Source organism: Mastigoproctus giganteus, chromosome 11 (genome assembly GCF_048544385.1).
Source record: "Mastigoproctus giganteus isolate SK-2022 chromosome 11, ASM4854438v1, whole genome shotgun sequence".
In the NCBI taxonomy this organism is placed as follows: Eukaryota; Metazoa; Arthropoda; class Arachnida; order Uropygi; family Thelyphonidae; genus Mastigoproctus; species Mastigoproctus giganteus.
Genome location: NC_143585.1, coordinates 140,886,169 through 140,899,657, shown reverse-complemented (window position 1 = coordinate 140,899,657; position 13,489 = coordinate 140,886,169). Strand labels below are relative to the sequence as shown.

General features: G+C 38.5%; 1 protein-coding gene across 1 annotated transcript in view; it reads left to right on the top strand.

Annotated features, from left to right (window-relative positions):
* Positions 1–13,489, top strand: part of LOC150078477 (uncharacterized) — a 265,739-nt gene that overhangs the window by 109,610 nt on the left and 142,640 nt on the right. The window contains exon 12 of the mRNA XM_090384580.1: positions 9,331–9,397. Within this exon, the coding sequence (XP_090240706.1) occupies positions 9,331–9,397 (67 nt within the window). The remainder of the gene's footprint in view (positions 1–9,330; positions 9,398–13,489) is intronic.

Here is a 13,489-nt window from a genome sequence, read left to right as displayed (position 1 = left end):
TTTTCTAAAAAAAATATTGTGTAAATAAGGATTTCATTTCAGTGAGGTCCATCTTGTCAGGAACCACAGAGCCTTGGTGAATGAAAAAACAAAGAATATAGTATTTAATTCCTGAACTCTGCCATAGGCTGGATTTGAGAGGCTTTGTCTACCTTACATGCAGAGCACTTACCTACTTAAAAACTGAAAAAAGAAAGAGCCTTGAAATAGATCATTAAATATCCCCAGGTGGTAAAAATTTCAATAAAAATTATTGTGATAAAAAATAACTGTTGTAGAGGATCAAAAAATGGAGATGTATAATAAGATTGCAAAACCTGAGTATTATATAAAACCAGTCTTATTTCTGAAAAATTTTAACTGGAAATAATCCTTGAATTGGTGACAGAGGAATAGGGACAAACTGTACAAGTGGCAAAAAGAAGGCTAGTTTAAGAATAGGTGTTAGCTTCAAATTCTACAGCTGTAATTCAATGTAAGGCTGAATAAATATACTAAACATATCTTCAAAAAAAATGTGCATTGTTCATATATAATATCGCAGGACATGTGCTAGAATATACAAATTTGTAAAACATGTACACTAGAATCCCTTGTTTGTCTCTATGTTAAAGGCAAGGGAAATAAACAGGAAAAACTTGTTTGCAAATATAACTGCATTGCATAGACTAATGTTTTTATGATGACCTGCTGATTCTCCATGTCCACTTGGCGTCTCGGTAGCCAGGTGGGCAGGAGCAGCAGTGCGTAGCACATGCTTCTTGATTAGACCGGGATCGAGTTCGTGACCACCAAATACAGAGGATGTGGAAAGGTCAGGGAATGACCACTGCATATCCCCGGAGCAATATGGCCTTAGTTGCTAATGCTCCTAAAAAAAAAAAAAAAACGAAACAAATAAAACCATGTCCACTTCAGCTTGTACCTTTGAAAATAGATCAAATAAATTACAGTTTTTGGAATTAAATTTAAAAGAAAGAATGAAGATAAATAACTGACTGAAGATATTAAATGAATTGGTGGGGGAGAAGTTACTGAAAGAAACTTATGTCTGTCTAAAATTGGCTGATGAATTATAAGCTTGTTTTCTTGCATCATCTGCCACTACTACTAATAATAGTAATACTAAAAAGTTTAAATGCGTTGGAAATCACCCTAAACCAGAGTAATTCATTAACCCAATCTGCAAATTGCAACCCTATGCTAGTGATCTTAACAGCACTATTTCTAAAAGTAAACTAAACTGCCTGAATACCATTACAACAAGATATTAGTACAGGTAGAGTGAACTGTGAACCCTGCCTTGCTTAAAATAAAATTGGCAATAAAACTAAGAACTTCAAACCTCAAAAATCATGATCTGTCTGTGATCAACTGCATGGAACTCCTTGACCTATATATGGTTAGGAGGGGTTCCTCCCAGTGAGGCTGCTGTTTCTTCAGATTAGCATCAGAGAGAGCCTACAGTCCAGATTCTAGGCAAAGAGTGTATTTACAAATCTGATGTGTTTACCATGCTCTGTGACTCATAAATTTCAAAAAGGGAGCTGGTGATTGAGAGCCCAGCTCCAACTTCACTGTAGCCTCTGCTTTGAAAAGATGGAAAGTACTGAGATGGTGTGCCCAGAATTAATTAGTTAGTTGTTCACCTGCAAATGCCATGCTTTTAACCAAGGCAAAAAAAAAAAAAAAAAAAAAAAAAAAAACCTTATGAATCCAGCTGATGTACACCATTTTTTTCTGGAACCCAACAAAGTCTCTGTCAGAACATTTTGGTGAGTAATACAGTATCACCACAGCATCTAAGGCTACAGAAGTCTGGGTTGTTTGTTATGTGTTGCAACTAATGCAAATTTGGAAAAACTGGATCCTGAAGCATGACAATTGGGGGCACAACTCCAACATGCCACTTTGACCTCTGCTTCAATGAGAGGGAAGATTCTTGGATGGTTTATCCAGAATTGATTAGCTAGTGGGTTCATCTGAAGAGGTCAGTTGTGCTGATGCCATGCCCCTATCCTCATAGTCTCTTAGGCCATTAGGGTGGGGGGGGACATAGAATCATATGGCATTAGTCAGCCATATGAGGTCTGACTCCTGATTATTACCCCTCGATGTGGATGCCTGTATGTGGTGAGGGGACCTCCCAGTGATGCTGCTGGTCCTCCAGATTAGCAACACTGGGATCCAACACCCACAGCCTAGGTTCCAGGCTAGCATCAATGGAATCTGGCATGTTTGCAGTGTACTGCAACTCGTGGAAATTCGGAAAGGGGGATCCTAGTGGTTGAGGGGCCCGGCTAGAATTAATTGGCTAGGGGGTTCGCCTGGAAGGGTCAACCGTGTCAATGCCATACACCCTCGTGGTCCGAGGGACAAGATTCAGGCTGACAGTGTATGGGTCATGCTGACCCATACACTGATTATGCTGACATATATGGGTCATATATGTCAGCATAATAATATTAAGTGAGCTATGTTTCTAGATAAGGATGCAATAGAACCATCAGGGATTGCAGAATGCTATATTCTCAAGGATGAGAGTTTAGGATGGAATGAGGAATGAAGGATTTCATCCTTACGAGAATAATTTCACTGGCAGAACCTGAGAAAATATTAGGATCAGAAGATTTAAAACAAGGAAAAGAAGAATATAAATTGTGCAGATCATCCCATTTTACACTCTTGTTATGCTGGACAACACAGAGTTGAGAATATCTGTGAGTATTATCCATGGGACAGTTAGTTTCAGTGGCGTAGCTACTATATAGGCAGGCAAGGCAATTGCCTCCAGGCCATTTAGGGGCCCGCCGTCTTTGGCTGTCTCCTGTTTTTGCAATTTTCATTAATTAAGTAGGGGCCCGAACATGTTCTTTGCCTCCGGGCCCGAAAAAAGGGTAGCTACGCTACTGGTTAGTTTTATTAGGCTATTAGTAAATTGTGATCTGAGATACCTAGAGGACATTGACAATGTACTTTGAAAGGTTGTTGGTGGGGAAAATATCAAAGGTTTTGGGTGTGTGGTGTCTGGTTTAATAAATAAAAAAATAACCTAATAATAGGTTATTTTTTTATTTATTAAACCAGGCAGTCCCAGCCAGCTTTTCTGGAATCCTCACTATCTCTTTACACTGTACAGTTTTCAGACATATCTGCTTACCCAAGCATGAATCGCTATACTCACATAGCCATGGAATACAATTCTGAATCATAGAATACTATGATGGACAGGTTCTGTCTATCCAACTGCTGTTCAGATGTAAGTCAGAGATTGACATTCCAGTGCACTACAAGGAGATATAACAAGGAACACTGAGATACAGTAATTCATCCCTTAGAGTATTCTGATCATGAGGGAAGACAGATGTGATGTCCCAGAGTAAGATTGAGAAGATGGAAGCCCACTGCGCCACAAGGAGACATGAGGGTAAGAGTGATCATGCACCACAAGAGTGATCATTGAGTAGTACAGAAGTAATGCACCAGTATGATATGCATCCCATTGCACCACAAGGAGATACAGTGGCAGGAAACATGGATCATGTAGAGATTAAGTTCATATTATTATTAGCCCTGCGATGCAAGGAAGCCTCAAGCTTTTGCTGCACCAGCCAAAAACAAAATTTCTGAGTTGCCCTGAGAGAGAGAGAGAGTACCTGAGTTCTGATTTACCCTAAGAGAGAGTCAGAAGCAGAAGGGAATCACCAAGAAAGAGAAGAATGATGATGTCCAGCATGATATCCAGCTCAGGACCCTGGGTGTGCCAAGCCCCCACTAGGAGATGCATCGCCATAATGGATGCCCATTCTACTCTCAGTAGCTTTAACTTATGTCAGTCAGGCAGAGAGTTTCTATATATGTTACACATTTGGTTGATATTAACAAGAGCATACAGGAGTTGAAGACACAAAGTCAGTTGTTTAGTCCACGTGCTGCCCTTGGACAGTAAAGAATGTAATACAACCAGATGCATTGCTCTTTGAGAGTCATTAATCACCATTTGTAGTAGTCCAGTTGTTAAGTTGATGTGCCACAATACCCTCACAAGTCTGCTCTAACTCTAATAGCACACACTGTCTATTGAAAACCCGGCAGAGAATGCCTGAAAGGCCTCAAACGTGTCTTAATGAATATATGCTATTCCTTACATCGGGGTTCCAAAGTAGGTCCTCATATTCTTGACACAAGTATAGTATGTTTCCAAGTTTTCGTACTCCCAAAAATGCAGTGCATACATTCATAGATTCCTAAGGCATGCAATTTAGCATAAAAGGACCCATGGACTGTTATGAAAAATGTAGTCTGCAAGGTTGGATTAAACCAATTTAGCATTCCCTTACCTTCTTTTGCCACATGTGGGCGAAAACTTTCTGGTGATACTCCCTTTTTTCTATTGTTCCATCAATCTTGCCAAATAACTATCAGAGAATTCCATAAATGCTTCTTCTCTTGTCTGTAGCCTGCCTAAAAATGTATTTGTATAGGAAATGCCTCATAAGAGATTGCTCATCATAGGTGATAACAGATACATCTGAAGACCTATACCAAATCTCTAGATGAATTTGAAAGGCCCCAGGCGATTGTGACTGAACGATTTCTCTGTGCTTTCACTGTGATTTTTCAAAAAGGTGAATTTTAGTTCTCTTTTATGTTCCACTCCTGAAGAAACCCTTTTATTTAATACGAACTCTTGTATCAAAAGTACTGGTAGAGAGCAACGAAAGAAAGTAACCTTTCTTTATTTTTTCATATTTTTTAGACTAACTCTTAATTTTGCTTGGTCACACCAGGCACTGCTCCTGCCTCCCTGTGGCAGGACCGGTAACTTTGGCAGAAAAGTTCATCTGCCAAGGGCTAAAAGGAGCCAATATGGAACACAATGTTTCCCTCTTTAGAACCGACAAGCTGTTGGCTAGAGACAGAAAATGACCATGACTTGTTGCAGCCAAAGAGGTTTAAAACCAATTCCTCGTCGACAGACTTTTCTGCATTTTTAATAATGCACTCATTATCAGAACAGCCTCTTAGTAAGCTATCCCTATATCCAATCCAAAAACACTTGAAAAGTATTGCAATCTCCTAAGACGGTTAAGAGACTGCAATCAGGGGACTTGTTGAAAGTGTAAACTGCAGGCATTCTGAAAAACAAATGACAAATTTTACTAAAATTCCAGTGAAAGTAACTCCCCATGCAACCCTAAATACATGTAAGGGTGTTATATCTAGTTGGGACCTTTTGAGTGTGACGGAGGAAGAAATTAAAGAAGAGCTTCAGGAACAAAATGTAATTGCTGTGAAAAGAATTATGATCAAAAAAGACAATACACTCACACCTACCAGAAATATTATTCTCACCTTTAACAGTCCAAACCTACCCTCATCAGTAAAAGCAGGTTATCTATGTTGTCTCATTCGTCCTTTCATTCCTAATCCGTTGGGATGTTATAAATGCCAAAAGTATAGTCACTCTCAGACGACATGCAGAGGAAACCCAGTTTGTCTCAACTGTGGATACTCCGATCACAGTCAGAATGATTCCCACAGGGCTGGAGGCTATTCATAGACTCATCAAAGCTAACTTTAAAAGCTATTTTGCTCCACAAAGGCAACGCTCTTCCTTCAATTCCTCTAGGCCATGCTGTCCACACAAAGGATCGCACAGTAACAGTGAAGTCGAATTTTGGGTCAATTACATGTCGTGTGACTCGAGGCTCTGCAGGGATCTGTCTTTGGTCCTTTAATGTGGAACTTGGTTTTTGCAGATTGGCTCGAGAGAATTTGACCACTCACACACAGTAGCTTATGCAAATGATATGGTAATACTTTCTGCATGGAAACACCAGAAAAGGAGCTTGAAATGAGGTCTGATTGCATATTGAAAGAATTATGCAAATGGTGTAATTTACATAGGGTGACAATCTCTACATCCAAAACTAAAATCATGATGTTGAAGGGTAAATTGGCTCTTAATAGACCTCCGCTTGTAAGGTCGAATGGTATTTCCTTACAGGAGATGTTAATGATTAAATACTTGGGAATATGTATTGCTATTGGCTTGAACTTTATCCCGCATATTAATTATATATCAGAGAAAGTGAAGAAATTCATTGCAGTGATCTCAAGAATAATGCGGGTGGAATGGGGAATAAAGGGGAAAATACTCCATTTGATTTATGATTGCATTTTTCTGCCGATTGTTACGTATGGTGCATCAATCTGGGTTGACCATGCAATCAAAGTAAGCAACACCATATACAAGTTATGTATAGAATAGAGCTTTCTGGTGTTGCTTACATTGATATTCTAATCAAGTTATGTTACTCAAAATGGTTATGGCTTGCAGAACGGTTTCCACAGAAGCTTTGCAAGTGTTAGCTGGCAAAATGCCATTTGATTTGCAGTTAGTGTTTAGAAGCCTATCCTTTTATTTGAGAAGAGGTATAAAATCCGAGTTGTTGGACATCGAAATTAACACTTAAATGACTTGAGAAACGAAAAGAAGAGGATTTAGGAGCTCCTTTTACAAAAATAGCAAAACAGATGGAATTGTTCGGAAAAAGGTAGAATGACATTCAAATTTTTCCCTTATGTTAATGGTCTGAATTATATTAAACCAATCTGGTTAGTACTAAGTCTACGTTGTACGTTCTTCTTAACAGGTCACGAATCATTTTTTGCTAAACTGAATATCCTTGGAATCGTAGCAAGATGCTGTTTGTTTGTTTGTTATTTGGTTTTTAGGAGCATTAGCAACTAAGGCCATATTGCTCCGAGAATGCGGTGATCATTCCCTGACCTTTCCTCATCCTCCGTATTTGGTGGTGATTGGCTCGAACCCCGGTCTAATCAAGAAGTGTGTGCTACGCACTGCTGCTCCTTCCCACCTGGCTACGGAGGTGCCTAGCAAGATGCAACTGTATGTTTGGTGATTTGCTGTCAAAAGAATTATGATCAAAAGAGACAATACACTCACATCTACCAGAAATATCATTCTCACCTTTAACAGTCCAAACCTATCCTCTTCAGTAAAAGCAATTAAACACAACATGGGAACATGTTGTGTTTAATTGTTCGGAATATGCTTATTTGCATTTTTTACTGAATAATGTTGATAATTTAACTTGTCTGGTGGATGGGATTGAGCCATTACTTATTAAAACAAGGGAAAATTTTATTACCTTTCAAAATTTTACAAATTCAGTTTTTGTGAGAAGGAATATACTTTTGCAATTGGAAGAGTTAAGGTTGAATAATGGATGGATTGGTGGACTATACCCTCTTCTTTACAAGAAACAGTATGTTATTTTTTATATAGGAACAGAGAAAATTCTTTGCAGAGGTGGACAGGATGTTGGTACTCTGTTTCCTTAATGGGTGGGTGTCCACTTCTGCTCCTGCCAGTGCAATTGGCAAGAAGCCTTAGTTGTTTTTCTTGGATTTGATTCAGTAATAATACCTTCCAGCTTGGATTTGCTGGTTATATGAGTAATTTCTGTTGAGCTCTCTGGCTGTTGATAGATGGCTGTTCGTTGAACTCTTTGTCTTTTGGAGAATACCAGTGATCATTCTCTAGGATGTGATGCTCACTGTGAAAGTGTCTCTCCATTGGTTTCTGTTGTAGCCTACTTGTCCAGCTCGTTGTGATAATCAGTGTCTATTAAGTGACGCTTGTGCTCATCTGTGGACAGTTTCTCTTCATCGGTTTCTACTATAGCCTACCTGCCAGGTTGTTGTTTTGTAGCGGAGGATATGACCATTGCACAGTACAGTTGATTTGTAATGTGAATGTGAAATTTGTATTGTAAATAATTGTATACTGTACTATACTATTTCTATATGTATGGCAGATTTGCCAGATTTTTTTTTTGGCTAGGAGCCACTTTACTCAATAAATAAAAAAAAAAAAAACGAAATGTCCATATGAAGGAGACATAAGAATATGAAATTAATTCTGGAAGCAATGAAGTACAAAGGCCACCAATGGCAGATCTATGGAGACCTGAAGGTGATTGCAATACTGCTGGACATGCAGTTGGGATACACAAAATACTGCTGTTGCCTGTGTGAGTGGGACAGTCGGGCTAGGACTTCACACTACAAGAGAAAAGTCTGGTCTCTAAGGGAAAATCTGTGCCTGGGGAAAAAATGTCCAGCACAATCCTCTGGTTGATTGAAGCAAAATTCTTCTGCCCCCCCTTTACACATCAAACTGGTACTCATGAAGAACTTTGTTAAAGGGATGAACCAGAATGGAGATGCTTTCAGGTACCTGAGAAGACAGTTTCCACTGTTGAGTGATGCTAAGGTTAAGGAAGGAATCTTTCTTGGTCAGCAAATTCGTGAACTTTTAAAGGATGAAAACTTTTAGCAAGTCCTCCAAGGTAATGACAACGCAGCTTGAGAAGCCTTCCAAAGTGTTGTGCATGACTTCCTGGGAAACTTGAACAGCTGGAAACTATGTTGAAACTGTGAAAAACCTTCTAGAAAAGTATCATCAATTAGGCTGCAGCATGTCACCGAAAATCCACTTTCTCGACTCATCTGGACTTCTCCCTTGACAACTGTGGTGCAGTGAGTGACGAGCATGGTTAACGATTTCACCAAGGCATTTCAGCAATAGAAAGAAGATATCAGGGTAGGTGGAAAGCTTCTATGCCTGCTGACTACTGTTGGACAGTAGCAAGAGATGCCCCGGAAGTGGAATACAAGCGAAAAGAAGGCACTGTTGTGAATAGACCACATTTTGAGAAAGTACTTTCAGTTCCTGTGCAGTTTTGTGTTCTTGTTTTTTTGCATTTTAATTAAAAACAACTGTGATTTATGTTGTATCAAGAAAATGTAAATATAAGGTTGTTTTAATATTACTTTTCGCTCAGACTACTACTGAAATTACTATATTCTTAGACAATAGCGAAAGTACTGTATCTCAAAAACTAGAGCTAATAAAAATTTTTGAAGTCATTCAGTTTTCTCAACCCAAAATTAGTAGTTTCCCTATTTTAAGAAAGGAAACAAATCCAGAGAATTTTTTTGTTGAACAGTGAATACAATGATTTAAGGTAGAGCTGAACAGCATCACCAATAGATAGGATCTGTTGCAGTATCTAACAGCTGGCATGCACAAACCATTTTAAAACAGTGCCCATTGAAATGGTACAGCTTTAAAATGGTTTTAAAAGTAAGAAATGTTGGAATCTCCATGATGCCAACTTAACTTCATGATAGAAAAGATGGGGGGATGGTGGAACCATCTTTTATTGTATTTATGATATTTTTCTCTTGCAAAAAGATGTTTATTATTAAGAATAAGTGATAAATTTGCTCTTTCAGACTGAAATCCTTAAAGAAGCTCAAACAATGGCTGCTCTTGATCATCCTCATATTGTCAGATTAATAGGTAAGCTCCATGATTATTCTTCATCAAATCATTTAAGTTTTAAACAGTTTTATATTGTTAGTATGAATATAATTGCCATATTTCAAATAAATCAGATCACTTACAATAATTTTGTGGATAACTGTTAAATAAGGTATTCCAATTCTTGTGATAAATCAAATCACTATGTTTAGATTGTGCACTTTTATAAAATTGAAGAAATAAAGTAAGAAAGCTATTATTGCCATATATGAAAACTAAACATTTATTTTTTCATTGAGATATAAAAATAGGCAACACATTTTTATTTATTTATATATTTTACTCTATTTGAAGTATATGACTTCACCCTGTTTGGCAGTATATGCTAGTGGGGTAGGTGAAATGAATACAATAAATTAAGTGCGGCACTATATATATATACAGGGTGTCTCAAAAATACACGGCATAACTTCAGGAATGAGTTCCTCATGTGTAGACAATAAAAATATTTTATATCAACATAGTTCCGGAAATGCTTGGTTTCTGAGTTTTGAAGGGCTGTCTATGACACTTAACTGTTTACATCACCTTATACTAATTGTTCAAAATGTCCACCTTCTGCCTGAATACAGGCCTCACATCGACATCTCATGGACTTGCAAAGATGATTCCAAATTCTTGGCAAGTTTCGTGTTGTCTCACAACCTGCCATAATTCGATTGCAGAGAGTTTCCACATCAGCTACTGGAGTCAACTACACCAATGACTTTAAATGGCCCCACAAGAAGAAATCTAGTGGGTTTAAATCAGATGAGTGTGGAGGCCAGGCAGTTGGTCCGCCCCTCTACTTCAGGAGTCGTAGATCTTGGTCGTCCTCTGTTGGCAGCACGAAGTGTAAAGGTCCCATGTTCACAAAGGCGGCGATGGATACCTTCAAACGTTTTCCTGTCTGGACATCTTCGTTCTGGGAACCTTACATGATACAAATGACAAGCCTCCAGAGCATTGCCTTCCACCAAACCGTACATAAAGTGCATATTCACTTGCTCCTGATTTGAGTACATGGTCGGAATGGAAAACTACCAGATTCTGTCAGTACCTTGTGATGAAGGAAATGACCTGCGGGAGATAAGACATTCCGGTTAATAACTCAGGAACCAAGCAGCATTTCCAAAACTATGTTGATATAAAATATTTTTATTGTCTACATATGAGGAACTCATTCCTGAAGTTATGCCGTGTATTTTTGAGACACCCTGTATATATATATACACACACTGTATATACACAAAAAAATATATATATATTATAAATATAAAAATTATGATTACTGGAACCATTGCCCACAGATTCTCCATCAGCTGGTAAGTTTGCTGAAAAATGGCAATTCTGTGTGTTATTGGCAGATGGTTGCTCTATATCTATGCCCAGCCAGTTCACAAGATTTACCAAATTGAATGGGAACATCTATTATAGGCTTCTGAGCTAGTCATAATTGGATCACTGCAGCATCACCTTGGTTCTGTGTGCTATTCTTTGGCTGTGAGGAAGAGAAATAATTTCTGTTTGATGCAATTGCTGCTTACACTGCTTACATTTTAAATGTAAGCAGTGTTGCCGCCAGGGTGATGATGTTGATTCTGATTACAATTAATTTCAACGGGTGGTCAAATTAAAAGTGGTATATAGGATGCTTCTTGAGACTGTGAAAGTGTTCCGAGTTTCTGTTTAGCCCCCTTAGGATCCATTATTCTATACTAAGGAGGACCAAACAACAGATGTATAGAGTGCACCCGGGGAGACATATATCAGGACATGTTGAGTAATGAAACAAAGATGGTAAACACCAGTAAATTCTTCCTTTCTATGACATTTTTATAAGAAGGAGTACCACAAGGGTCTGTACTGAATGTAACCCTTTTTGCCCTTAGAATTGATTCCATCACAAAAGAACTTCCAAATACTGTTGAGATCTACCTTTATTCTGATGACCTCTCTCTGTGTTTCTTGCCATTCTCAGAACATGAGATCCATTGAACAGCATTTGCAGATATCCTTGAAGAAAGTCCAAAGGTGGGCACTGTTCAGTGGCTATCATCTATCACAGCAGAAAACTGTTGCAATCCACTTTTGCAATCAGCGTAAATTGCATACAGATCCTGAACTTCAGATGACAAGCTTTACCATTCCAATTACTAATAACCTAGATTCTTGGGATTAATTCTTAACAGCAAGTTAAATTTCTTTGAGCACATTAAATTTGTATGTTCTGCCTGTCTCAAAAAGCTGAACATACTAAGAGCTTTATCTGCCCTATCTTGGGGAGCAGACTTTACTTCTTTTCTGCTCTTATCTAGAGCATTGATCAGATCCTGTTTGGATTATGGCCACTCTGCACAAAACCGTGATTCAGCACAGTGCATTGTGGATTGCACTTGGTGCTTTCAGGACTTCTGACCCATAGTCTATATATTGAAGCTCGTGAGCCCCCCTCTTTACCTTCACAGAAAAACACTTACTACTTAAGTATGCAGCCAAAATGCAAGGTTGCTGTCTGCATCCTATTAAGCCATACCTCTTTAATCCACCACTGCAAAATCACTATAGAAATAAATATGTTAAAATTAGACCCACAGGGCTACGTCTTATTGAACTAACATAAAGTTGGAATGTTCCTGTTTTCAACAGGCAACAAGTAATGTATTGCTCTCAATCACCTTGAACCCCTCCTCCTCAACTAACTTGTGATACTTATCTTCATAAATGAGGAAAGAATCACCTACTAACACGCAATGTGAAACAACTCCATGCATGCCATATTCAGAAATATGCTGATTTTATTGCCAATATATACTGATGGCTCCAAATCACCTTCAGCCATTGGAGCTGTGATAGTATTTCTCCCTACTATCATTTTGGCTGCCCTTTCACCTCAGTATAGCAACTTCTCAGTGGAACTTCATGGAATAAAATTAGCTTTAGAAAATCTGAATCTCTACCCATCTTTAAAATACATAGTATTCACAAACTCTCTCTCAGCTCAATTACTGCAATGAAAAACTTTTCCTACAAGGTTCATCCTGTGTTAAACCAAATCAGAAGCTTCCTATTGCAAATTGAAGAACATCATCAGTCAGTGACTTTTAGCCCGATCTCAGCGCATTCGGGGATAGGGAATGAACTTGTAGACAAAACTGCTAAAATCATTCAACTTTTGATTTTATCTCTGTCCTCCAGCCTCTGACTATCATCACATCATATAAACAGCATATCTCAAAATGGTTGACTTTGGCACGCTTACACCAAAACAGTGTGAAGAGAAGTGGTACTTGCACAGGCATGAATAGGACATACATATATCACTCACCTCCATTTACTCACTGGAGAAGATTCTCCTCAGTGTCCCCACTGTTCAGCATATTTAACATATGCAATTTAATGTTTCCTCGATGGAGCCTTGTGAGATCACCCTCCATTCCACTGATTTCAGCAATCCTATGATTGTATCAGGTTTTATGAACTTTGTGGAGAAGGTAACCATCGAGGAAATTGGGTTGATTTGTTTCTCCTTGCTGCTGAAGATTCCAAGGTTGTATTGGGTGATGGAGGAATGTTTGAAAATGAACTGATGAAAATTAATGTTTTGGAGAAAGATTTTGTCCACATTATGGAAGATTAAATCAAGGTTTTGAGTTCCTCTTATGGGTGGGACAATAGTGTCATCAATCCATGTGATAGCAAGAAGTGCTCAAACTTGTTACTGGCTTCCTTGTAGAGAGGAATTGGCATGTTGGGGTCCCATGCTGTTATAGTTGGGAGTGAATGCTTTGTATGTAGTGATATCCACATGACAGCTCTGTCCTCATATTGCGTGTGTGTGCTGGCAGGAGTAGGTGAGCCCAATTTGGATTTGCTGGTGTTTATGTGAACACACAATATTCAGAGTTTCGAAGTTCTTATATTTGCTTTCACTGGTGTGGTTTATTTTTACACTCCTGTGTGAGCAAATAAGGACACCTTCTTGCTTATGATTTCTCTTAATTGTGGTGATGTTGTAGGCAGCACACCCACTAAGATATATTATCTGCTTTTCAGTGGTGAACCATGTTTCAACAAGACATAAAAATTTAA